Source organism: Cupressus sempervirens, chromosome 3 (genome assembly GCF_028749045.1).
Source record: "Cupressus sempervirens isolate cs-2001-9-10 chromosome 3, ASM2874904v1, whole genome shotgun sequence".
Classification (NCBI taxonomy): domain Eukaryota; kingdom Viridiplantae; phylum Streptophyta; class Pinopsida; order Cupressales; family Cupressaceae; genus Cupressus; species Cupressus sempervirens.
In genome coordinates, this window is record NC_143120.1 from 475,854,335 (window position 1) to 475,881,349 (window position 27,015).

Sequence of the window (27,015 nt, forward strand, 5' to 3'; positions counted from 1 at the left end):
TATTTATAATATTAACTATCTATATTCTTACATCCCTAACATATGACATCACCATTTAATGTCAATATATAATATCATGTGGTAATGGACAACCACTTTACAGCATTATATGATATCCATCTGTGTGGAGGTACTCTCAGAGGTGGTTACCTTTATAATGTATTTGTTACTATGACCACGTAATTATAATGGCACCGTCACCACCTTCAAAGGCCACTTGTGACCATAAATCAGTAATTTCACATAGTAGTGGATTGAATGGTGGATAAGGTCGCGTGTAATCGGAAAACCTTAGTTCTACATGTAATTGTAATTCATTCCACATCATAATGGATTGAAATGGTTATTAATATTTGTTCCTTTTTGCTTGTTGATGGTTGGGATATAATATTTCAAATTGGTCTTTAATAATCGTGGAAAATGGCAATCAATCCCTTGTTAATAAATTTTTATTTTTACAAGCCATTCCTCAATGTATAATGGACTAACCAATGAGATGTAATTGTTTAAAAAAAAATTCTTTTCATGTATATTTTTTAGTGTTTTTGCCCCTCAGCCGAGTGGGGATCTTCTTTCTCTTGATTTTCATGTTATTTATAGTACCTATATCCTCTTAAATGGGTTACGTCCCTTGTCAAATGACGTGCTCGAGGTGACCATTTTACTGCTTGGTGATTTACCCATTTAATACTTTGTTTTTGTTATCTACTGAATGATTGGATTGAGATAAGAATGTATAGACGATGATTATGGAAGGGGTGAATCATAATTGTAATTTAAAAATTTGGTAATTTACTATTCATCTATAATTATTATTTATTATAAATGTATATTCGTCATGTATTTAATAATCTTTACTTATTACTTATCTATTTATACTTTATTATTGTTATTTTAATAATAGATAGTTATATTATATTTATAATAATGACAGTCTTTGTCTATCATTTAGTCTATTGCGTTGGGTGGATATTTTACAACCGATAGTTTGTTCAAATCCAATTGCTAAATAGATAGACCAGCCAAAACACATGCGACAAACTCTCTCCTACCTTAAAGGGAAGGCTCCCCTTTTTCATCATTCCTTGGATCAACTCAAAGTAATCAAGAAGTTGAGAGATTTTTGTAAGGGGTGTTAACAATATTCTTTCCTCTTAGCTTTCAGACAAGAATCCACTTACCCGTGGAGCGAGTAATGGGCAAAATTAAATCTCTCAACTACACTTCTATCTATTAGTTGGAAACGGTGATACTGATAAACCAACACCAACTCAAAGGCTGATTGAAAGTGTACTGATTTGGCTCTAAGTCTTGTTTGTCTAATTAATAGGAAAAATCACGACCATTAGGGCGCAAAGATGTCCATAAGTAGATGATGTCTATTCTATAACTTATTTTTTAGTTTTAATCTATTCTATAAGAAAAACCTCTATCATTGGGGCGCAAAGACTTCCAAAAGTAGGGAAATTCTAACTATTTTTTGTTAATTTGAGATGGTAATACAAGCTACAGTCAAAGCTTCTAGTCTATGTATTACCACAATCACTCCCAGTTAAAGCTTCGGCTCCGATTGCTTCTTAACTCACTATGCTCTATTATTGAATACACAATAATAACATAAATCAAAGACAATAGGCATAAATAATAATCAAAGCTTCTAATTTGTTCTATCACAATTTCTTCCAGTCAAAGCTTCGAATCCAGTTACTTCTTTTATTCACTTTTCTCCCAAATTCATGCTATAAAATCAAAGTTATGCTTGCACAAGTTTGGTAGAGCTTTCTTGCATACAACAAAATATGACTTTTATAATGAGGGGGGCACTTATAGGAAAAGAAGTGAGAAAAAAGAGGAAAAATATAAAAACCCCAACTTGGCTTCCAATTTGCACTACTTAATGTTTTTTGCAATTCTTTTAAAAGTTTCATAATTTTCTGTATTTTTCCCTTTGTAGATATAAATCAACAACTTCAAGAAATTTAAATTGAAAATATAGGAAATCAGACTGTGATGGAAAAGATATACTTGCATTTTATTTGAACAAACATCAATCAAAGAACAAATTATTTTTAATGGCACCTGAAAATGCAAGTGTTTTGGCTAGCTGTCCTATCAACTTGCGCTCTTTATTATCACACTGGTCTTTCATTACCAAATGGCAACCACAGATTATGGTTGCTCTCCAACAATGAATTTCACACCTTCCTTCAGACCCAATTCAGCACTCGTAATGGAATTTCAGGCCCGTCATGAATACTGGTGCTCTATGTGATTGCGTGGCCACTTGAAGTGCAGCCGTAGTTAACAAATCTACTTGTAGCAGCTAGAGGAATGGATGTAGGTCTGCAATTAAAATGTTTGTAGTTCCCAGTACGTAATGCTGCCCCCTAAACACAATACTGATTACACAAATCATTGACAAACCAATATGCCATCCTTAGAACAAATAGCTCACCACAAACAGAATTCATAAATACCAATCAACTCTAATTACCACAGCTGGAGACATCCTCAGCTATCTCTCCTTAGCCACAGGGGTATAGTAGGAGACTCAGCAAATTGTATACAACAACACCATTTGCCAATGAAATTACCAGAACAAATTCCAAGACTCGGAATTCTCACAATTATAAATCCAATCTCCTAGTCACAGAAATCATAGTTAGGAGATTTAACCAATGAAACCACTATATATCAGCAGTGACTTCAAACAATCTCCAGAACCTCAGAGACCCTTATACTTCAGCAAAGGCTCACAATTCAGAACTAAGAAAAAAAAAATATTCAAGCGTGCTTTTTCCAATGAAATGAGCTCTTATTTATAATCCTTCATTGGCCAAAGTTTCCTAAAAAACTCCACTTTAGAAATTGTGGAAGTTTCCCAAAAGAATTCAACACTAGAAATTTTCCAACACACTTTTTAGAAATGTCACTATTATAATAATATAAACATTATTATAATAATGCAACTTAATTAATGAATAAATAAGAGCTCATGCAATTATTAACTTTATTTATTGCAGGTGATGACCAACTGCTGAAGCCACCCACTGCATTGCCAAAAATAGCAACTGCCAAAATTAATCTACTAAAAAAAGTAGATCCACAGTTGGGACCCCCAAAACACTCTGTCAGCTCACGAGGGTCGTTATGATGAGCTAACTCCATTAATTGCACAGACTTGCCAAAAACAGGCATACTACAAAAAAGTGGGAGCAACTCAACCACTTTGACCCTGTCTAACTAAGAAAGAAGAATTAGTGGATTACATGAGATTGCATTATATGCATTTGAGTTACATGCGATTGGATTAGATGCAATCCATCTTTTGCATCTACAAAGCTAGAAAACACTTGAAGAAAATGTTGAAACTATTGATTCTGAATGAATCAATCTTGTAGACTATTGGCAAAAGCTTTGTACTTCATGATGATTGTGGGATAAGGGATTCCTGAATTCTACACCATTGCACTCTCTTTGAGGAGTTTCTAGTTGTCATTTGAAATCTTGATGTGATCAAGCTTTATCTCGTTCGAGTTGTCATGCATGCTCCTTTGTAGATTGGAAGATTTTGGAGTCTTTGACACTTTGAAAACCTTCTCGATGGTGTCTGGATGTAACCTTGAAACAACTTTCCATCAACACCTTTAACTCTTTTTTTTAAAGCTAAGTGCTTGGCGCATTCCCATATGAACTCAGGTTCTCGGACAACCATTGGGAAAATGGAGACCAAATGAACGACCGCTTCTTTTGATTTGATTGCACTCCTTTTTCACTAGATGTCTTCATTCTTTGAAGAAGTTCTGACATATCTTGAAAAGTGCGCCGTAACACGAAGATGAAAACATCTTTCAATAAGATTGGATTCATGAAAACTTTGGGACTTTGAGTGTGGATGATGGGTCTATGAATGAACAAGGTGTTCAAAGTATTGATTAGATACTCATGGAATACATGTGATGGCTAGAAATGAACTAGAAAGTATATGTGTTTGAATGGAAAGGGCCAAAGTCGGACTTAAAAGGATAAATTGCATGTGGACAATGATGGGTTTTCATTTGTATGAACAAGAATGCAAGCTAGGTGTATAGGGATGTGTGTAAATGATGAGTTTGTTATTTAAAAGAGTGACCTTTTACCAAAATTAGATTCCCTAGAGGTATGTAGTAATTACTTGAGGTACACATGTAATCGGGTTTGGGGGATGTAATTGCATGTGTAGGAAAATGGACATAATATGCATCGACATGGAAGGATGAAAGGTGAGAGGACGTAGATGCACTTGCATTCTCAGGTAGAACTTCACAACTTCTTCCAAAAAGGAACACAAAACAAGCAAACAAGAAAACAAAAACATACCTCTTGCCATTGACTCGGATATGACAAACTTCAAGATGTTTTTCTACATACAAACTCGTTTTTGGAGTGTACACGGATTGTAAAGCATTTGCTATGAGAACATTTCAATTTATTTAAAGAAAAATTGCAGAAGATATGGCATGCTTTTGAACAAATGGACAAAAAAAGCCAAAAAATGCAAAATAATAGCAAAGCAAACAAGAAATATAAGGAAAATTGAAATCTTCTATTTGGAGCTCAATGAGCCAAAAGTGGAGGAAAGAGAAGTTGAAATGAACAAGTCTTCTCCCAAATCGGGTTCTCCAAGTGCAAATACATGCAACAACTAAGAGCCTTTGAGAAGTTCAAACCTTCAATGCAAGACCAAGATGTTTGTTGCAGTCTTCTTTGTTCCCATGTTTTTGGTGCAAATTGGATTTAGGAAGCCCAATAATATGGGCGTTTTGACTCGCAATCTGCAAAATGTGGTCTCCAAAGTTACTTACATGCAAAATGTTTTTGCAAAATACATGTATGTGGGTGTTTTGATGCAAAAATGTGCCTTAGAAATGCAATAACTGGAGGCGGTTTTGCTTTCTTTGGTGAAAAAGTTGGATTGCAAATGCATTTACAGTCATTCAAACTCCAAAATGCCTCATCCAAATGCAAATGCATGGGCTAGAAATGCAATTTTCTGGGCGTTTTTGGTCAAAATGTGGCTTTGAAATGCATATTTATTGGTTGTTTTTCGACTTGTGAATGCAAAAACGTCTTCCCCAAAATCCTAAAACATGGATCCAAATGCAAAAATGTGGCTCTCTAATGCAAAAACGTGGCCAAAAAATGGAAGTATTTGAGCTGTTTTTGACTAAGGAAAGCAAAAATGGGTTCCTTAAATGTATTTGCATGAGTTGGAATGGTGAAATTGGACCCTATAGATACTTTTACATGTAAATAATGCATTCATATGATGGCTAGAAGTGCAAATCGCACTCTCATGCAAACATTGCATGTAATGTTTGGAAAGCAATGCATGTGCTAGGTGCAAATCACACTCTTCTATCCCTTTTACATATTTTAAATATGCATAAAATGATATGCCTTAGGCGTTTTTGGCTCTGGAGTGTAAAAACATGGTCTTGGAGAGTGATTACATGAGTTTTGAATGCAAAATTAGATTCTCCAAGACACATTACATATAAAATTCATTGGTTGGAAGTGCATTTACATGTATTAAAGTGCAACATCACACTTTCCATAAGGCATTACATGTAACATGTTTGGCTGGAAGTATATTTACATGCAAATCGTGGTCTTGAAAGCTCATTGCATATTTAAAAATACATTTTTTTATTTGCCCAAGTCCATAACTTGGCTTCCTAGAGAAAATCACACTCTCCAAGTGCTTTTACATGTGACATATTTTGCATGTACAGGGAAGTTTTCATGTAAATCAGACTCTTGGAAGTCTATTACATATTTAAAATGACTTGCCTTAGCATTCTTTTCCATTCAAGTGCAAAATCACAACCTATTGATGCAATTGCATAGATTTTGTTTTGCTTCAAGTGCAAATCGCACTGCTCAAGTGCATTTGCATGTGTTGAAAATATGCTTTGACTTTACATACATTTGGGTTGGACAAGGCAAATCTCATTCTCTAGATGCATTTGCATATTTTAGTCATTTGTATTTGCATGCAAGAGGTAAATCTCATTCTCTAGATGCAATTGCATGTGACACATTTAAAAAAAAACATGTTATTGAGTTGTAGAATTTAAGTGATCTATTTATCACATGTCTAATTGATTATTGAGCAAATATCACTTGAAGGGGTCAAATATAATACTTACATTATATATTTTAAATATCATGTGCAAATATTATCTAAAAAATAATATTTAACTTAGATGTTTTAAAATAAAACATAAAGTAAAACTCAACATTAAATTAGAACTACATAGTGATAAAATCACTTAAATGAAAACTTAAAAAGCAACTCAACATGAAAATATAACTAAAGCGCACTATAGTTTAGTGATAAAGTAACTTAAAAACATAACATAAAGTCATTTTAAGTTATATTTTTCAAAAAGTGATGTCGACGTTAAAATATAACATTGATATTTTAAATATGCGATTGTGCCTGGAGAGTCTACTTTTTAGGCGCTTAAATGGTCACATCTTTTGAGTACTAAGTCCGATTGTGCCCTAAGATATATTGAATCAAAGGGAAAATTGAAAGCAAGAGATTGGACAAAACAAAAAGACTAAAAGCAACTAAACACACAATCAAAAATGCAAGAAAGGACATTGAAGGCTTCAAAAATCAAGCCTTGGCATTAATAAAATAAAAAATGAAAAGGACTTGACGAAAGCCTTCTATAAAAGGATTCATTATACGAATTGGGGTAGATTGGTTGATCAATGTTGGTCAATTAAATAATAAATCATCTCAGAGAATTGCAAAACTAAGTTGAAAAAGTTTCATACTATTACAAATGTAGGACAAAATATTGATCAACTATTATATTATTTATTTATTTCTTGATTTGATAGAATTATTTATTATCAAACTCTAGGATGGGGATATTATAGTTCCCCCCCCCTTGATCACCGTCTCTGATACTAGCCCGGTTTCTTCTATATTTGAGTTATTAGCTTCTTCGATTTGGGAGTCCGCTCTCCTTTCCATCCTTCATTGCACCTCTCCTTCCCCTCTTAGCCCGATGCGCAGGAAGACCTGTCCTATGAACCAATGGTTTAACAATGACTGCAAGGGCTTCAACGGCTCCCTTCGTTCGGCTTTTGCTGCTTACTCTCCCTCATACTCCTAGTTGTGGCTTTTGTATCACTGCTTTCTTTGCCATAAGAAGCGGCTTTACATTGCTTCCTAGTACAGGTCCCTCCGTGACATACTTCTTTATTGGACGAAGTTGTCCTGGTGCACTCTGTTCCCTCGACACCCTATTCGTCCTCCACCCTTGACCTTCATGTTCGTGCCTGTCATTGTTCCACTCACTACAACATTCCTCAATAGCTCTCCTTTCATTCCACCCCCTTGCCCACTGCCACTTATTTACTCCCTCCAGCATTTATGAGGCCATCAGATCTTTGAGATGTAGTAGAGTGTGTAATATCCCTCTTTATAATCACTTAAGTTTTGAACAAATTTCTTAGTTCTGTATGAAAAAATGGAAAAAACTAATTCTCTCAATCAATAGCTTGCATATCAATGTTTAATATCCATTCAATGAACTAGACTCTCTATATATATTTTATAACTGATATGAGATCACAATGAATCTCTCCTTTGTAACTTCTTTTCTTTTCATTAATGATGAGTCAGAAAGCATCATGTTGTGTTATGCTGCTCCGTGTTGGCTTGTGTATATCTCTATTTTCTGACTGCTTGTTCCTAGCTGCTGATTGGATAAAACAATGATATATGGATCTTACCAACTTCTTAATCACTTCCCAAATACTTATGTGAATGCCTGTCAATGTTTTGCGATAACATGTCTTCTTGTATGAAGATAATAATTGATGAAGGTGCTATTCTGATAACTGGCTTTGAAGGACTGTGTGTTCATGTATGTCGATTGAGATTTCCTAAAATATGCAAATGCATTCCATTCTCTTCCTGCTGTGATTTGTTCTTCTAATATTATCTATTTGTCCTCTCCGATGATATTTCTCATTTGAAGATTCTCCAAAAAAAATATAATATATGAAATCACTTATATGTTTGTATAAATTACCATCTCCACTCGCTTCCTAATTGCTAGTGTATACTCTTCCGAGTCTAACGTTGATTTCAAATATTAAGCTTGTTGAGTTCTGATGTTTCCATTTCTTCACTTGGTTTCCATCCGTCTTCTATATAAAAAGTGATATTCTGAATTCTCAGAGTTCTTTCCATGACCCATTTCACTGTCAATATGTTCGTAAGCAATCTGATGGCTAAGGTAATGTTATGTCCTGATTTGATGATAATTTCTGCCCTCATGAATTTCCAACAAATATCATAATTTCTTTGCATATTGTTTTTTTGATATGATCTATCCTTATATCTGCTGGATTGGATGCTGACTCTGCTTCTATCTTTGAAATTACCAATTGTGTATTCTCCATTTTTGTATGCTCTCCCATCTTTTTTATATCTTTTCTCCTCCCCCTATTATTGTTGGATAGGATTCCCAATTCAATGATCCCTGGTCTATTCCGTCTTCTTCTGCATATGCTTCTCTGTATATAATTATTCAGTTCCAAAATATACCTCCTTCGTACTTGATAATAGCCTCCCCCCTATTTTGTGTAATCTTCCTCTCTAATATATAAGTCTGGGCTAAAAGTTGTGACTATTCATAAGTCTACATTTAGCATATTGGTTTTGTTTATATTAAAATGTTTGGTTAGTATATATTTATATTTTAGTTATAATATATATTTAAGATAGGCTAATAAGATTTATTACTAAATGTATATGTTATGCATTATATTACATACTAATATGTTTATAATAATCAGATTATAATAATAATAGATTTATTATTATGAAAAATATATTTATTTAGGAATTCTTCTATATTGTTTTGCTAATACAATTAGTTATGTTTTATTAGACTATTTTCATAGTACCATTATATATCAATTGATATAATATTATTTTATATCAATTTGATAAATATATTTAATAATAAATTACAATATTTGTGTATTTATTGATTATTATTTTAATTGGTATTATTTATTAAGTTCAACCTTAGAAATAGAGGACATTATAGAGTGGCTGACGAGGAAGGGTTCCGGGCAGAGCTCTTCAAGCTTGGTATTTTGGTTCTGGGATCTTATCTTCTTGTGTTCTTTTATAGAGTTGTGTGCACTAGTTTCACTACTCTTTGCTGAGACACATGATTTATCCCATTCATAAATTTGGGTCGGTTTCAGACCCTAGTAATTATAGGACCATCATGATCGGGCATACCTTTTCTAAAGTCTACATCACTAAGTTGAATGCCATTCTTATTGGTGTACTTGATAGAGGACATTGTAGAGTGAGAGGTCAGTAGGGTTTCATGCTTAGTTGCCAATTCATGAGATGAATCCGATATGGGCATGTGAATCAAATCCATGGATTCAGGATTTTTTTTTTCAATTATGATTTGTGGAGGATTCGTGTATATATATAAATATATATAAAATATATATGCATTTATATATACTAAAAATAAGAGAAATATACATAATTCTAAAACAAGATCATGCCATAGTATGAATCTATGAATCTAGTATACTTGATAATTGATCTATTTTCACAATTATAAAGAAAATCAATACATTCATTTTGAATTACTGAAAGTGAAAAAGTTTGTAACGTTTTAAATATGGATCATTAAACTTAAAGTCTGTAACATGATTCATTGATAAAAGAGTCAAGAGTCAAGACTAAAGTTTTTGATTTCAATTATCAAATGGATTTTCAAGAAAATCCACATTAGAGGGTTACAAATGAGCTGCAAGTGCCATATCTGCATCACTAGAGGAACCCAAACCAACTCCACTAGCAGTAGAGGGGATTGTGAACTCATAATCCCCCTCATCATCTGCATCATCCAAAGTGGATCTAGCAAGATCCCGGATGGTCATATCTAAATCAGGAGTCTTAGTGCTACATCCCAAAGCTTTTTGGGCCCCTTCTTGTACTTAAGATCCTTTTGTGACAACAGGCGCAAATTGTTGTGAATGAATACAAGGTTATCTTTTTTTGTAGCCAACCGGTTGCATTTGACTGAGTGGATAAAGGAGTAAGTACTCCAATTCCGCTTAGCTGTAGAAGACATGGGAACCTAAAGAGATATTAAAAGAATATCAATACAGCAATCAAGATAAATTCAAGGAATTGAGAATGTTAACTTTAAGCTTAAGAAATTAACTTTAGGTGTTAAATTTTACAAACTTACTTTGGATAGGATCTTTATGGCAAGAGGTTGGAGGTATGTGAAGTCTTGCCCATGAAGGTACCACCATTTAATGGCATCTACCCTGATTTGGTCAGCTATAGCAAGAGGGTGGAAATCTTTTCTTGAGATAAAGACAACAAATTCATTCCTCACAATTGCCCCGATTTCTGGATCTTGGACTATTTTGGTTAGAGCCCTCTTATACCCATTTGCAACCTCTGCATCTCTAAATGGTGGCACTCTACCTGGAAGGTGAAATATATCTCCACTATAGTACCTGGGCATAATGTAATACAATTGAACATTATCAAATATCAATAGCACAAACATTGGATAACATAAGCACAAGCATCTGATAAGCACTACAGTACCTCGAGATAGAGCATATGCAAGGAGGTGCAAAGGTGTGGTCATCTTGTTCCATCAATGATGAACAATTACTTCCACCTTTTGGTAAATGGTGTCTTGAGGATCATTCTCCCTCCTCTGTATGACCTTGGATATGAGATATGAATAATAATTATAATTAGTGATTATGTCATTTTAAACTTTAAAATCTAGATATCTCTCAAATAAACAATTGTAAAAGAATGTAGAACTTACCATTTTAATCTTTTCCAACATAGTGTCCATGGAATCATAAACATCCCCAAGGCATGACTCATCACTGTTTGCAAACCGAAGCATTGCCATAATTGGATTGGTGAATTCCAACATAGAAGTCACAAGACCCCAACAATCCTCATCTAGTATCATTCTTCTGACATTTAAGGCCCTTGCCGTATTGGAATTCTTCCAAATGCCCCATTGGGGACTAATAACCATTTGTTTCAATGCTTCCTTTACCTTCACAAATTGTCTCAAAACAATTGTGTGAGAGGCAAAGTGGGTTTCAGCAACCTAAGAATACGTTAAACTCAAGTTAGTAATACATTAAAAACATGTTAATGTAAGCAACAAAAAATTTATTATGGAATCTAATAATATATAATCAAATTTTAAATTTACAAATTTACCTTCAATAATTTCAAGTCCGAGAAACTCCTAAGATTTGCTTGTGACATGTGTGGTGATTTATCACAAACATTTGAATCTCTTCAACCTCCTTATATATCTTTTTCACCCAGTCTATTTGGGTGCCAATTGATTTCACCACCAAATTGAGAGAGTGGACGGTGCATGGTGTCCAAAAGATATGATCATATCTAGACTCTACAATTATCCTTGCAACCTTGCAAACTTTCACATTGTCATGATCGCTTCGACAACATTATCAGAACCCATTGACTCTATGACATCAATGAAAATGCTGGTAATAAATTATGTATCTTTCACCTACCCTTCACAATCAATTGCCTTCAAGAACATTGCCCCCTCAAGGCATACAATAATAACATTGATCAATGGATGGTTTGTACAATCTTTCCATCCATCCGAAATAATAGACACCCAATTGAACCCAAGAATCTCTTATTGATTGAAGTTTAACCTCTACATTTTTCCTCTCAACATGTAATATGGTAGTGCACAACTTTTCATAACCAGGTGCTTTGTAACCATAGGGTGCTTCATTTATTGTTTGCACCATCTCCCTAAAATATGGTGATCTCGCTGAATTGAATGAAACACCATTTGAAATTAAACAACGCCCAACCTTGTGATCAACAATGTCTCTCAATACATTTTGGAATGCCCTATCTAGTGGGCCTCTCCTGGGGGTGAGTGGAGATGAGTCTACAACTTCATCATTTGTAGATGGCATAGGCAAAAAATGATGTTTGTTGTGCTTGTTTGATTGGATGGTGGTGTTGGTGTATTTGTTCTTTTGGAAGCACTATGTTTTCCTTTTGCAATTGCTCTATCAACATCTTCTTGCTCTTCTACTAATCCTGCTATTTGTACAATTGGCAATCCCTTGTTATCTCCCTTAGTACTCTCACACATGTTAATTCCTTCACCCACAGGGCCCAAAAAATGTAATTTTACTCGAGAATAGGAGCTTCTATATTATACATTGCAAAAATTACATTTCCATATATATGACCCACCCCTAGGACATTGTGTTATTCTTGTTAGACCCCTTATCAATTTTGAATGTTGTGATCCAGACCCACCCACTAAGCCTTGACTACTCATTGTTCTATTCTTGCAATCTAGAAAAATAATGAAATAAAACCATGCTTCAACACTTATATAAAAACTTGAAAATTTGTAAAACTAGAAATAAATCAATAATCTATGAAAGAACTAAAGAAAATGATTGAAATGCATACCTTAAACGCTTCTTCCAAGGTATTTGCAGCTTCACAAGTGATCTCCTTCGAATCCAAGCACTTTACTTCAAACTAGCAACTATGAGAGAGCAAATGAACTTGCATAATGAATTAAAGAGGCATTTTCAGGGTTTAGACAAGAAAATGTAAAAAACTTAAGTTGGGCCCACTTTTTTAAATCTTTGTTGCTTAATTAGCTACGTATTCGTGCGGATCCGTCTTGGATCCTCACGTTCCAGCGTAGGTCCTCGAGGATCCAGGCAGAATCCTCGATCCTGCATGTGGATCCACAGGCCGTAGATATTGACAGATCCACAGGCATGATTGAGGGGCAAAATCCTCGATCCTGGCCGAATCCTCACGGATCTAGATCTGGATCGGATCTGAATCTAGATTTGACCCTTGAGCCACTAATCCGGCAACTAGGCTTTCAGGCGGATTTTTAGACCATGGACCATATCTTGACGTGGACTATTATTGAGAAGATTCATCACCGTTTGACATAAGTCTATGATTTCTTTGTGGACATTCGCAAGGTGTTTGATTTTGTCCTCCGGTGGTACTTTTTCAGAGACTCAGAGACATTGGGGTTTTAGAGACTCTTTTGATGGTGATCATGAGGGTCTATGAGACTGTTGTGGGTAGATTCAAGACTCCCAAGGGCTTTTTGAACTTGATCTAGAGCACTATTGGGTTAAGCAAGGATGCCCTCTCTCCCCCACTTTGTTTGGCATTTATATAGATGAGATTAAGACTTTCCTCCAGGATTTCTTGCTCCTTGGTGATGACTGCTATTTACACCAGATCATGATCTTTTTTCTCCTCTTTGCTGATGATGTGATTCTTCTAGCATTTTTTGTTGAGGGGCTTCAAAGGCTTCTTGATATGCTTGCCCCTCTTTGTGACCAATATTAGCTCATTGTAAACTTAAGTAAGACTCGAGTTATGGTCTTCAACTGTCTGAAGACTTCACACCTCCATTTTTTTTATAGGACCAAGAGATAGAGATTGTTTCTTCCTACACTTACCTCGGGGTGAAGTTCTCTGGCCCCCATTTCAGCTTGAGACCCATCGTTTAGCCTAGGATTAATAAAGGGATGGGCTCCCTTGCCATGTTAGAGAGATAGTGCTTTAGATAGCATTTGGGGACACTTCTTCCAAATTGCCCTTCCTGGACTCTTTGGTCAAACCCATAGTTTTGTATGATTTGGTGGTTTGGGGTCCCTCTCTCTTGGATTGTGACTAGTATTCGGTTGAGCAGGTTCAGACGCTTTTCCTTAGGCGTATCATCAGATGTCACTGTTCCACTCCTCATAATGTTATTTCTGGCAGAGTTTGGGGCTCACCCCTTTATACTTGCAGCCATCTTCTATTTGATTTGGTTTCTTCACCATCTCTAGGGCTTTGCGGATTCAACTGACAACTGACACAAATATTCCTACCTGGCTATTGCTCTTCAATCACTCTTGTTGGTTTTGATCCGCTCACTAGAGCTCGCTATTGGTATGCTCAGGTCAACACTCTATTGGGTTTGACCAGGATCGAGATTGATCATCTCCCTCCCTATTAGTTTTCTTTGGATGCTCTCGCTCATCTCCTCACCTCTCATTAGGAGCTGAATGGGCATGTGAGGCTTAACATTTATAGAGAGTACATTAGGATGACTTGGATCAACCCTCTAGGAGGGTTGCATTTGTAGATGGCCTTTTATGCCGAGCACTTCTTAGATATCCGTGATGGGATTATCATTCGTCTTGCATATTTGATTCGATGTTGGTGTCATGCCCTTTCTATCTCTTCATTCCTTTAGAGTTAGATCCCACCGGCTTAGATACTAGACTGACCATCACATTGATAGAGAGGACCGTATTTGCCATTTGTGTACCTTGCGGAAACAAAAACAAAGATTCACTTTATCTTTTGTTGCCTCATCTACTATGAGACCAGAGTAGGTTTCACTATCTTTTTTGAGCTTGCAGGTCCTTATCGCCTTTTTTTAGTTACATTGACCAGCATTGCCTGACGCTTTATCTTTAGGAGGCCAATTAGCTTCAAGATTGTACTTCACAGCTTCTTTTTCCTCAACACCAGGCTTTGGATCAACATATCACCGATTTTTATGCACCCATGTCGCCTGCTAGGGGCATGAAGCAGCAACTTTGCACTTCGGCTCCCAGCCACATCAGATCAGTGAGACCTTGTTCTGGACTCACTAGATAATGGCACTTATCATTTGACTGTACTCATAAATGTTTCGGGACCTTTGTTTGCCTTATCCTTCGGTGCTAGACTTTTCCTGCTAAGGAAGGACCCCTAGTCCTTTTCGTTGGAGTTTTCCTTTTCTTATTTGTTGCTTTGTTGTTTTGTTCTTTCATGAGCACCGTTTGGTGTCCATGCTGTGGGTGGTTTCTCTTGTTTGTAAACTTTCAGCCCCTTAGACCCTTGTTGGTCTCTTGTTGGACATTAATAAATTTATTTTATCTTATCTTATTTGTCTACTAGAAGATAGTGCCTCTTTTGGCAGCTTGTGCAAATCTATATCTTTTCTTCAAGGAATTGCTCCTTATGATATTTTTAAAGAGGGGTAAACGCTTTGACCTGGAGCTATGAACCAGTGAGGCCACAAACGGGGGACCTCATCCCCATGAGATTTGAACCTTGATGGCAAGGATAACAACACAACAATTGAACCATCACAACATGCCACTATTGGCAATAATATAATAAGAATTGCTCCTTATGATAATTTGCAAGTCCTTTTTGTATTAAATTTAAGGTTGGTGCCTCAACTTGGGGTTGGTTCCTCAACCTTTCAAGTGTGATGTACTCCTTGGCCTATGGCCCTAAAGCATTTGTAATCAGTGATATGTCGTGTGTGTCATGTCCCCTCTATAGCTTTGTCTAGCAGTGACATGAGAGTTAGCCTATTATGGGGTCTCGTAGGCTAGCAGTGGTGATCAGGGACTCAGTCAAGGTTTTTAGTGTCCAGATTGGGTATTTCAGGTAGTAGTAGATCAGTTGAGCAGTTCCTTGATTTTAAGAGGAGATTCCTACCTTTGAGGAGGTTGTGACATTTTCTAGAGTTGAGGTTCTATGAGATCACCCTTGATCTCAAAAACTGGAGATTTGGGTGTGTTTCCAATTTTTTAAGAGTATCCCTAGATTTGAGGGTGAGACTACCATTGGCCCAGGTTCTCTGGCATTAGTCGCAGGCAGGTGACAAACTCAATTTCATGTTTTGGAAGTGTTTGCGTTTTTCCTTGGCTACTTGGGAAATATTTTAATATATTTAAATATTCTCCTGAGTTAGCATTTTAATAATTTAAATAAGGCTAAGTGTTTAGCCATTTTGGGGTAATAAGGAGTTTTCAGGCTCCATTTGGATTGATGTGCCTATGTGTGATAGCTCGTTGGAAAGAGCTCAGTCTCTACTATTTGATTATCACTTGCTAGGACTTATCTAATGCTTGGAGCTATTTGTCATAAATAAAGTAATGATCTCTCTATTTGGATGCCTTATTTGGGAAATAACATTTATCCCGCCCCTACTAGACTATAGATGTGGGGGGTCGGCCGAGCGCTTAAAGGCCGAGGCTAAGGCGCCTCGCATATGGGAAGCAAGGGGGCTCTTATCCCGGGCCTAGCCCTGCGACCCCTATCAAAATAATGGCCATAGAAAATATTGGGGGGGGGGGGGGGGGGTCGGGGCATGAGCTTTCTGCACCGGCTGCATCTGAACCAGGCCTCCATGCGCAGCGAGTAGAAGTGGGCCCTATAGTTGATAGTAGGGCTCGCCATTTACTTGATTGATGATCTCATTCGGTATGTTCAAATAAAATCCACTTTAGGGTTCTTTTAGGGTTCAATTTTCCTTGGAGAGGGGATATAAGGAGATAGTAACCTAAAAGTTAGTATCTTTTATCATTTTATCATTCCATTTTGGACGCCATTGCTCTGGAAGAGCATTGCTCACCCGGGACGCAAACGCTAGTGCTGAGAGCAGATTTGTTGGGACGTAGCCCTCAACAAGATCAGATTTGAAGGCTTCTAAGCATACAATTTGATCAAGGTAGTGGATCGGTTTCTAGTATTGTAGTTACACTTTGTAGGTAGTGGATTCTTAGGGAAGGTGGCCACTTTGGTTCAGCCTTGCGTTTATTACAGTAGCTCACCTGGATCCCATTTTCAACTGGCATCCATCTTGTTTGAAGCACATTTGCATTTGTACTGTTCTGGAATAAATCAGACCCTATTGTTATGGTTTTAGAATCATTTCCTAATTAGTATGTATTGCTGCATATTATTTCTATCACTTCTATTTATCAGTTGTTATTTATTCATTGTAATACCTATATTTTTAAAATACAAAAAGAAACAACATTCTTCTACAACTTCTGTCTAGCTCTATAAGATTAAAGAAAAATCTACAGGAAAATATAATTTATATAATTAAATATTATAGCAGCAGCAGAGCAAATATCCATTTGGGATATTTCAGTTTGTGTATTTCTCACTGTGGTTTTTCCCACATTGGATTTCCACATAAAAATTGGGTGTTTATGTTTATCATTGTAATAACTATGAAGTTTTAGTTGGATAAAGATAGTTAATAAGTATGTGTGACAAAAAAAGATTTAAGATCTGGTCAAGACTGGTTCTAGCCATCACCCTCTACCCTCTCTTAGACTTGCTGTGTTAGCATCGTTATCTTTCTCTAATATTTTCCGTGACGAAACTTCAATATCAACTGTAGGATTTTGATGGGCAGCTAGAACTTCTGTAAAATTATCCTCTATTAGTGCTTTTGACAACTAATGTAGTCATTTTTGTTCTTTGTTACAGTATTGCCGTACTCTTTTACTAGCATTCATAGAGAAAAACCTACATGATACAGTTAAGTATATAGGCTAGCAAGATGACTAGCTCCAATACCACTGTAAGAAACACCCCGAATTGAATTGAATTTATTTTTGAAATCTTTTCCAACTAAAAATGATAGAAAATGCAATGTCCTTTCCACTTTCTCATCACTCAATTCCCAAGATGGGCAATGTGGGAGCATATGTTGTTTATGACCACATAAGTAACTAGAATGCAAGAACTTGAAAGTAAATGTACCCGACAAGAAGCCAACCAATCTCACTTTTTCAGTTGAGTGCTATGCAACTGAAAGTAAAGAATACTTCACGTTTATTCACTAAAATGCAATTACAAAGCTTCCACTTGTTCAGTGGCGGGAGCAATAAAAATCCTTTTCACTTATTGAGTGATTAAGAAAAATAAATGTCCAAGCCCATAGGCGGTACTACCATCCAGTGTTTTACAATCATATATCAAATGGAATAGAACTTACATAACTGCTGGAGCACTCCATGGTAAGTTGATTCAATATGGAAAATCAATATAACCAAGTTCTCACAAGTGGAATATCTCAAATAAATTTGAATATAGTATTATAGAGTGAGGTAGATCTATGGGTCTGATCATGTCTGAGTTAACTGCAATCATCAACTAACACACCAAAATGCTGATCGACTCCTTCCAAACAGAACACCCACTGAAATGATCATTTAACAGCAGTATTATGACAAATAATCACATCCAGCAACAATATCAATTACCAAAGTGTCTGGTGAGACCAGATCAGCACTGTATGACCTCTTGAGCATCACCAAACAGCTCAACATCATGAACCTAGAAATTCCAATGCCCAGGTGATAGCTAAGTGTTTTGGTCGTGAAGGCATCGGCCGACAGCCTGAAAAACATCAAAACTAGGCAACCCTTTAACAAGAAACCTGCATGCCAACCTTTTGCCAGGTATATGGCTTGCTTGAGAAATGGTAGGACACCTTTAGATAGAACTAATGTGCTAATTGAAACTGTAAGACTTGAAAAGTCATCTAGAGCTCATCTAAAAAGGAAACAATGAATATCTGTAATGTCCAGCCCTGTTGTGTTTTTTTTTCTTGTTGATAGAAAGAGATAGAGAAGAGAGAAGTAAAGAAATATATATTGCAAGAATGCAAATTTACAACAGCAGATAATAATGAAAATAACTTGCAGATTTCAAAGCTCAAGTCAACTATAATCTGAAAGTATAATGCAGATATGAAACTGGAGATATCTAGATGTTCAAAACTGATGACAAACTTTAATTGAACATTACCCACTTTTTGGAATGAGTAATAATATACTGCAGTAATATTGACCACCACATCCAATGCCTGGAAATCCTAGGCATCTCTCCAAAAATACATCCAAAGGGTATGCCTAGCTGTAGCAGATCTAAACAGCAAGGAAAGAGCTCGAAAATGCAGGTTTTAATTTTAATCCTTCAAACCCCAATTGTTTACCCTAGCAGCCTCATGCCAAGCCCAAGAAGAGGTATGGCTGGTAGAAAATGGTCTGGTTCAGCCAAGGAATTGTATGACCAGCTTCTACACACTCCCAATCAGAAAACTCACTCTGCAAACTTCCTTAATCAACCCTTCCTGACCAAAATAAACGATGCCAAATCCAACAAAGTCTGTAAACGAATTAACAAATAACAAATTGTTAATTGATGCTCGATGATATTTCATATTTGGAAGTTGTTAGATGAAAGGCTTGGTAATATAGATTGAGTTCTTTTTTGGTTAGTAAGAAAGACAACTAATAAGAGGAGAAAAATGTAGAAAATGGAGAAAGGGTTCCTATGTAATTCTTCATTCAGTCAGAAAATTAAATGGATAAATAGAGAAACTGAGAGAGATGACCAATTGAATGCTAATTAATCATTAAGTACAAGGTTGTCATATACAGCCTCCATTATTACTTTGTTTAAAAAGCACAATGTTGTGCTTTAATGTAGTAGATATTTCATTTGTCAAGGTAGTTTTAGAATATATGTAGTATGTACATATGCTTTGCATTAGGACCATTATATTAACCATTCTAAAGGTGACAATGAAAAAATGGATGATTTATAAATTAGATACATAGTTGATTGAATATTGAGGAATATAGATTTTAGTTTTGTTCTTGTTTGGAAAATATTCAAATTGGCTGCACATTTTGGGATTTACATTCTTATTCATCATTGTTTTTATCAAATGAAAAGTTTCAAGGCTTCAATTGGGAAAGCTATAGAAGGAAATGGTACCTGGACCTGGCTCCTAAAGCTGCAGATTTGTCTCAGAGTGGGATAACAGCTGTATGGCTTCCCCCACCAACAGAATCAGTTGCTCCCCAAGGTTTGTTTCACTTGTTAATTTTCTTCAATAAGAGCACTGTGGAAGAATAAATTAAATATTCTTCCATCTGCAAATGCCTTTTATATAGGTCTGGTAATGAAGTGTGGAAACTCTTCAATTGTGTAGGTTATATGCCTTTGGATTACTACAATCTAAATTCTGCCTATGGTACTCAAGAGGAGCTCAAGCACTGCATAGAGGAAATGCACAATCATGACCTGCTGGTTTGTGCTGAAGAGCAAACCATTTGTTCTGATTTGAATTTTTCAATTACACATTGACTCTGCCTTGGGAAATTCTTAAATTATATTTAGTTCATGATAGTGTCTGTATTCGTTGGTGGTCCTTAGGAATTTGAAATATGAAATAATAAACCAAGCTGTTATAATACAAAAATATAATGGTGTAGGTGTAGCAAAGAATATGTTTGACACGAAATCTGAGATGACTTCTTACTATGTTATTTTGTTGCCTTCCATGTTGTAATTCATTTGATTGATTGTTTCCCATATTGCTAATTGATTTGAGATAATTTATTGTAGTTATGCAGGTTCTTAATTTGAGTTCCTGTCACAGATCACAAGTTTTAAGTCCTGCATTGTGAATCTTCTTGTTTTTGGCTGTGGTCAAGTTCTTTGTTGTGCTTTCATGGTGTTCTAGCTCAATAAATTGGAGTGAAACCCAAAGAATTTTCACTTTGTTCTTACTTTATGTTCTCTTTGCAATTGATCATCTGTGACTTCTATGTGATTCATCCTATTTATTCAAAGACTTGGTAGTGGCCTATATACAAAAGTCCATTGACTTGGCAGGTTAAGTGTCCATATGCTGATCTACTGAATTCGTCCATGTAATTGGAAAATTGTGCTTCAAGCTTGATATTCTTGGTAGAGTTTGACGATGTGTCTATTTTTTATTGGGCCAGTGGAACAACCAGTTTGCATTAGGAATCATTTGGCAAATAATGATTGATTCTATTATATCAGTAGATTATAAGACCTAGTGTCTTGCTCGTTTGCAACAACTACTTATTTGGTGGGCATTTGCTGTGACAAGTTTAGGTCACTGATTTTGTAATGTCCCCTTTTTGGTGTGACAATGATAGAGGATGGATTTAGCCTATTACTGGGTCCTTGTAGGCTAATACTAGTGATTAGAGGATCTTGTTGAGGGTTATGGCTTTGTTTGGTGAAATTTACTCTTTATAGTAAGTCAATGGATGGTTCTAATGAGCTCAAATGAGTTAGAGGAGTTGAATGATGCTCTCAATTTTAATTTTTGGCTTTTGTTTGGGCTTCAAGAATCTTGGATGGAGCATCTATTTTTAGTAAGTCACCTCGTCAGGTTCATTCATCGTCTTTTGTCATCAGGGTCATTCATGATGCTTATGTTTTGCTTGTTTCTTCATAAAGTGGGAGAGCTCAAGGGTTTTTACATGGAGTTTGGAGAAATTGATGATTTCTCAAGTCTGTTTTGCTTGAGTTGCCCCACATTGCCAATGATTTGTGTGTATCTTGCTAATCTGTGTTTCTATTTGAAGATTGAGGGTTTTGTTGTGAATCAATTACTCATTACTCCTGCGATTTGAAGACAAGAGGAAGGGCTTCTTCGGTGTCTTGATTCTCTGTGAGCTTCCACAAGAATTATTGTTGTTTGGAGTCAATATATGGTCCTGCGATTTAGATTCTTGTAGCAGCATTTACAATCTTTACATCTGCAATTAGATTATAGAGGTGCTGCAAGACACTAGGTAATGAAAACATTCAATAATGGTTGGTTGCATTTCATATATAGCAACGTCTCATTCTAATCACAAGCAGCAATATCATACTAAGTGCTGCAATCTGTATAGAGTTGGGTGTGGATTACATACAAACTTCTGCAATTGAAATCCATTGTCATCCAACTTACTAGGTTCTTAAAATAAATTAAATTATTGCATATATGAATGTGCATTTGTGAGCACTCGTAATTTGATCAATAGCAAATAATTGGCACCCTTTCATGACTTCCTTGATAGCATCCCTTTCGGCTGAAAGGAGTGATTAAGGGATAGTTTGTGACTTACCTTGTGGATAGTGGTGCTATGCACAATTTCATAGACGAGGTATTAGTTTCTAGGCATGGGTTATAGGAAGAAGACTTCTTTGGTTTTAGTGTGATAGTTCTTGATGGTTTCACTATGTGGTGCACCAAGAGAGTCTTGCAACTTAGCATATAGAGGAGTGACTACACCTTGACCAATGACTCCTATGTTGTAGGTCTTGGTGAGATAGATACCGTATTGGGCTCCAGCGGTTACAACCACTTGGTAGGTACGTGCAAGATTTTAAGAGGATGGAGTTAGAGTTCATGGTTAGTAGGTTGTGCTAAAGGCTCTTTTTGATGGTGGGCCTATGATGGCTTTAACATGTAGGATGGAATCCATATACTAGCACAAAGATGTTTCTTGGACGGTGTTGACACAAAAGTTTGCACCCTTGCCTGAGGAACTACTTCTCAAGCAACTAGGCAACCTTGTGTAACATGGAAACGACCTCCAAGTGTGGGACTTGCGCTTTGAGGTCGAATCTTGGGAGAAGGTCGCCTTCCTTACTATCAGGGTGCACCTAAAGTACTTCTTGAGAGGAAAAGGGAGAAAGAGAACATAAATTAAAATGCTGAAAGGGAAAGGGGGGTGATGCACCAAGATAGAAATATGGTTACAACCTTGCCTGTAACTGCACTACACATCAATGAAAGCACCAGAATACACTAGTCTTGGCTCTACTCTATCTCCAAGAAACCACATGTAGGTTTGGAATTGGTTGAAGTGCTGAAAGGAAAGGAACTTCACTATACAACAACTGCTAACAGACTTAACACAACATATGAATCAAGAAAATGAAAGAGAAGCATTCACGACAAGGCAGATACATGCATTACTCAATAGAATGGCAAGAAAAGGTAAGGAACAAAGATTTCATTAATGGAAGGCAAAAGTTGCAGAGCATAATGTTGCTGCAAAAATACAAACAGAGAAGAACTTGGAAAAAGTATTTACAACTGCTTTTTAAAGAGTTTAGGCATAACTCAAATCTAACTTGAAGTTCAAACCCAACCAAAGGTGTCGTCAAGTTGTAGAGAGCAACAATAATGAATATTAGAACTAAATCTGATCATGAAATACAATTTGCTGTAGAAGTGCCAGGAAGGGCAAAACCAAATGCATCTAGCCGTGAGAAATCAAATTCCACGAGATTTGATCATTACAATCATTAATGAGGCATGGAGATGCATAGATTTCGTGCAAACAAGGCCAAAGAATGTCATTCAACATTAAAGAATAGTCCTTGTTATGTGCCATGGCCACAACAAATAAATCTGCACTGCCATAAAAAAATGCCAGATGGGATAACACGCAAGTTAACCCGCCGTGAAAATTCAGAGTTGACCTGTGTGGAATAAATCTAATTTGCCCCAACAAGATGGGCCGTTGATGTAGATCCTCATTTTGGAATGAATGGCTCAGATGCTGCAAAATATCACCAACCGATGAATAAAACACAATCGTAGATCCAAGATCTCCACCTAACCACATAGACAACTGAGATGCACTCAAAATATCCAAAGAAGCCCCAAAATCTAATGGCCATCATATCTTCGCAAAGGCCCAGGCAATGATGCGAAAATACGACCACCAACCGATTAGAAGCAGCCCAACAAAAGAAGGATCTGCCACTTGGAAGAAATCAGTTGTTCGGCACATTTTTCGAATGTTCGATTGAAGATACAACATCGATTTTGCGATTTCGAAAAGAGCAGAAAAGTCATTCTCCAAAATGGCAAAATTGGTTAATGCGAAATGTTAACCCCAGTAGAAAACGCATGTTAATCTGCAACTCGACACATGAAGGAAATTGAGCCAACTCGGTCAATGAACAAACTGAACTAGCTCGACACATGAAGAGACCGAGTTAACAAGAGATGTTAACCCAACCAAAAAGCGTGTTAACCCACAACAAAGAATCCAGCCCATTGAAGATCTCTCATATCGGTTATCAGTGATGGGCTGAATGGGGGGCAAAAATGGCCAACATTCTTGGTGACTCAAAGGGGATGCTTTCCTGCTAAGTATAGACTAGTGGCCTTAAGCAATTCATTGGGCATAGAGTCACTGCCAAGAATTGATGCGTTATCCCACCTGCAACTTCACAAAATTCTGCAACCAACAAAAAACAAAATCTCTAGGGAGCTTCGAAAAGCTTAGAACGACTCTAGAAAAAGGAGCAACTGTGCTCGTGCACTTCTTGGAAAGCAAAAGACACCACCTCTACTATGTACAAGTATTTACAATGCGAAAAATCAAATAAAGCCATTGATTGGCTTGTTGAAGTAGTTGCCCTTCCTTACAAGTTGATTTTTTTTTTTCCATGTGCGTGGGCAGCTGAAAAAACCAACAAGCATGACAAACATACTGCTACATGGAATACCTCCTTCCCAATGCTGAAAACAATGAAGCTTTCCAGCATTGGGACGCCTTGTTGAGCAAGACTTACTTGTTCCTCTTTGTGATCTTCACCCTCATGCTCAAGTGTAAGCATGACCAGGGGCAACTTGCTGATTTGTTGCAGAGCTAGATGTTTGATGGGGCATCCTCTAGATGCTTTCGGGTGTGGGCAATCAACCTTGACCATGTTGTGCTTTGTAATTGTAGCATCCAATTGGTTTGGAAGTGGCTCAACCTCCTATGAAGAAATAATCTCCACCTCTTTCTCATGATGCTCATGAGCCACCTCCTTTGGAGCTACTAATATGGTTTCAAGCCTTGAGCAAAAGTCTGTTATGATGCTGGAAAAATCATCCTCCAGATCCTAACCTGCATTTATCTTTTCTTCTTCCTCCTGCTCATGCTTGTCTTTTTGCTACAACTGATGATTTTTCCCTTTTCCTTGTAGCAGGTGTGATCTTTCTTCCCCAACTGAAGCTTGATCAGCTATCTTTGGCTCCTCAAGGGCAGGAACCACCTCATCCTTTTCTATCTTCTTCCTCTCCATAACCAACTGCTCAACATTAAGCTGAGGAAGTGCATGCTCTTGATGATTGCAGCAAGAAATGGAAATATGGGGAGGCTCACTCCTTTTGAAGCTAGCAAACTTGTGTTTGGGTGGCTCTTCTTCAGATGGATTTGGCAATGTTTCTTGTGAGTGGACCTTTGGCTTTTGTGTGTTGTTTTGCAGAATAGGAGGGCTGTTCTGCATGAAGTAAGCAAGTTTCCACCTCGGGGGCTCTTGTGCTTCAGTTGCTTGCACTTGAGCAAGCTTGAGCCTTGTCTCTTCTTTTGCAACAACCCTCAACCTGGGCTCTTCTCAACTCCCACTCTAGAGAGTGAAAAAGGGCTAGATTATCTGGTTCTTGTTGTTGAGGAGAGGCCTGACAAGAAATTTCTTGTTTATATTGCCCCTATTGGATCTCCATTCGCTATTGCAAATCAAACTCATGTTGTCGATTGAAATTCAACGCCCTATCCATTAGAGTCTGCGCGCTTGCCATCATTTCTCTAATTTCATTGCATGTTAACATTGGAATTAATGGACCAAGGGGAAGAGGAGGATAAGGATATTGAATTTGTTGGCCATATGTTGTTGAAAATGAGTTTTGGGCATAATCAGCTTGCGGCTAATATTGATAGAAAGAGGGTTGAGGAATAGCATTCTCATGGTATGGGGGAAAATAATAAGGATTTCCATGAAATGGGTCCATGTTTAGGCATTCAAATAAAAAATCTCATAGAAAACCTTGAAATCATAGAAGATCAGAGATGATCTTTGCATACCAGCACTGGGTCTGTATGAAACTAGTAGATTTGCACTTAGAGCCACCATGGTGTTTGATGAAATGCCTCCAAAGGCTGATTTAACTGAGAATAACACCCAAATTCTCAATTAATGGACTTCAAGATGGCTTCCAACGGACTTGTGCAGCTGAAAATGATTGTCCCACTGGGCATGCCAAAAAATGTTGATACAAAAGTCTGCACCCTTGCCTGAGGAACTATTTCTTAGGTGACCTTGTGTAACATGGAAACGACTTCCAAGTGTGGGACTTGTGCTCTGAGGTCGAATCTCTGGAGAAGGCCGGCTTCCTTACTATCAAGGTGCACCTAAACTACTTCTTGAGAGGAAAAGGGAGAAGGAGAACATAAATTAAAATGCTGAAAGGGAAAGTGGGATGATGCACCAAGATAGAAATATGGTTACAACCATGCGTGTAACTGCACTACACATCAATGAGAGCACCAGAATACACTAGTCTTGGCTCTATTCTATTTCCAAGAAACCACATGCAGTTTTGGAATTGGTTGAAGTGCTGAAAGGAAAGGAACTTCACTATACAACAACTGCTAATAGACTTAACACAACATATGAATCAAGAAAATGAAAAATACATGCACTAGTCAATAGAATGGCAAGAAAAGCTAAGGAACAAAAATTTCATTAATGGAAGGCAAAAGTTGCAGAGCATAATGCTGCTGCAAAAATACAAACAGAGAAGAACTTGGAAAAAGTATTTACAACTGCCCTTCAAAGAGCTCAGGCGTAACTCAAATCTAACTTGAAGTTTAAACCCAACCAAAGGTGGAGTCAAGTTGCAAAGAGCAGCAATAAACGAATATCATAACTAAATCTGATCATGAAATACAATCTGCTGTAGAAGTGACAGGAAGGGCAAAGACAATTGCATCTAGCCGTAAGAAATCAAATCCCATGAGATTTGATCATTATAATCATTAATGAGGCATGGAGGTGCATAGATGTCATGCAAACAAGGCCAAAGAATGTCATTCAACATTAAAGAATAGTCCTTGTAACATGCCATGGTCGCAACAAATAAATCTGTATCGTCGTCAAAAAACATAGGATGGGATAACATGCAAGTTAACCCGCCCCAAAAATTCAGAGTTGATTTGTGTGGAATAAATCTAATTTGCCCCAATAAGATGAGCCATTGATGTAGATCTTCATTTTGGAATGAATGGCTCAGATGCTGCAAAATATCCCCAACCGATGAATAAACCACAACCGTAGATCCAAGATCTCCACCTAACCACACAGACGACTGAGATGCACTCAAAATATCCAAAGAAGCCCCAAAATCTAATGGCCATCATATCTCGCAAGAGGCCCAAGCAATGATGCGAAAATACGACCACGATCCGATTAGAAGC

At 36.9% G+C, this 27,015-nt stretch overlaps 1 protein-coding gene across 1 annotated transcript in view; it reads left to right on the forward strand.

Moving 5' to 3' along the window:
- LOC149567221 (uncharacterized) overlaps positions 1 to 27,015 on the forward strand; it is a 170,712-nt gene that overhangs the window by 14,553 nt on the left and 129,144 nt on the right. The window contains exons 6-7 of the mRNA XM_089820399.1: positions 19,676 to 19,808; positions 19,935 to 20,032. Of these exons, the coding sequence (XP_089676525.1) occupies positions 19,676 to 19,808; positions 19,935 to 20,032 (231 nt within the window). The remainder of the gene's footprint in view (positions 1 to 19,675; positions 19,809 to 19,934; positions 20,033 to 27,015) is intronic.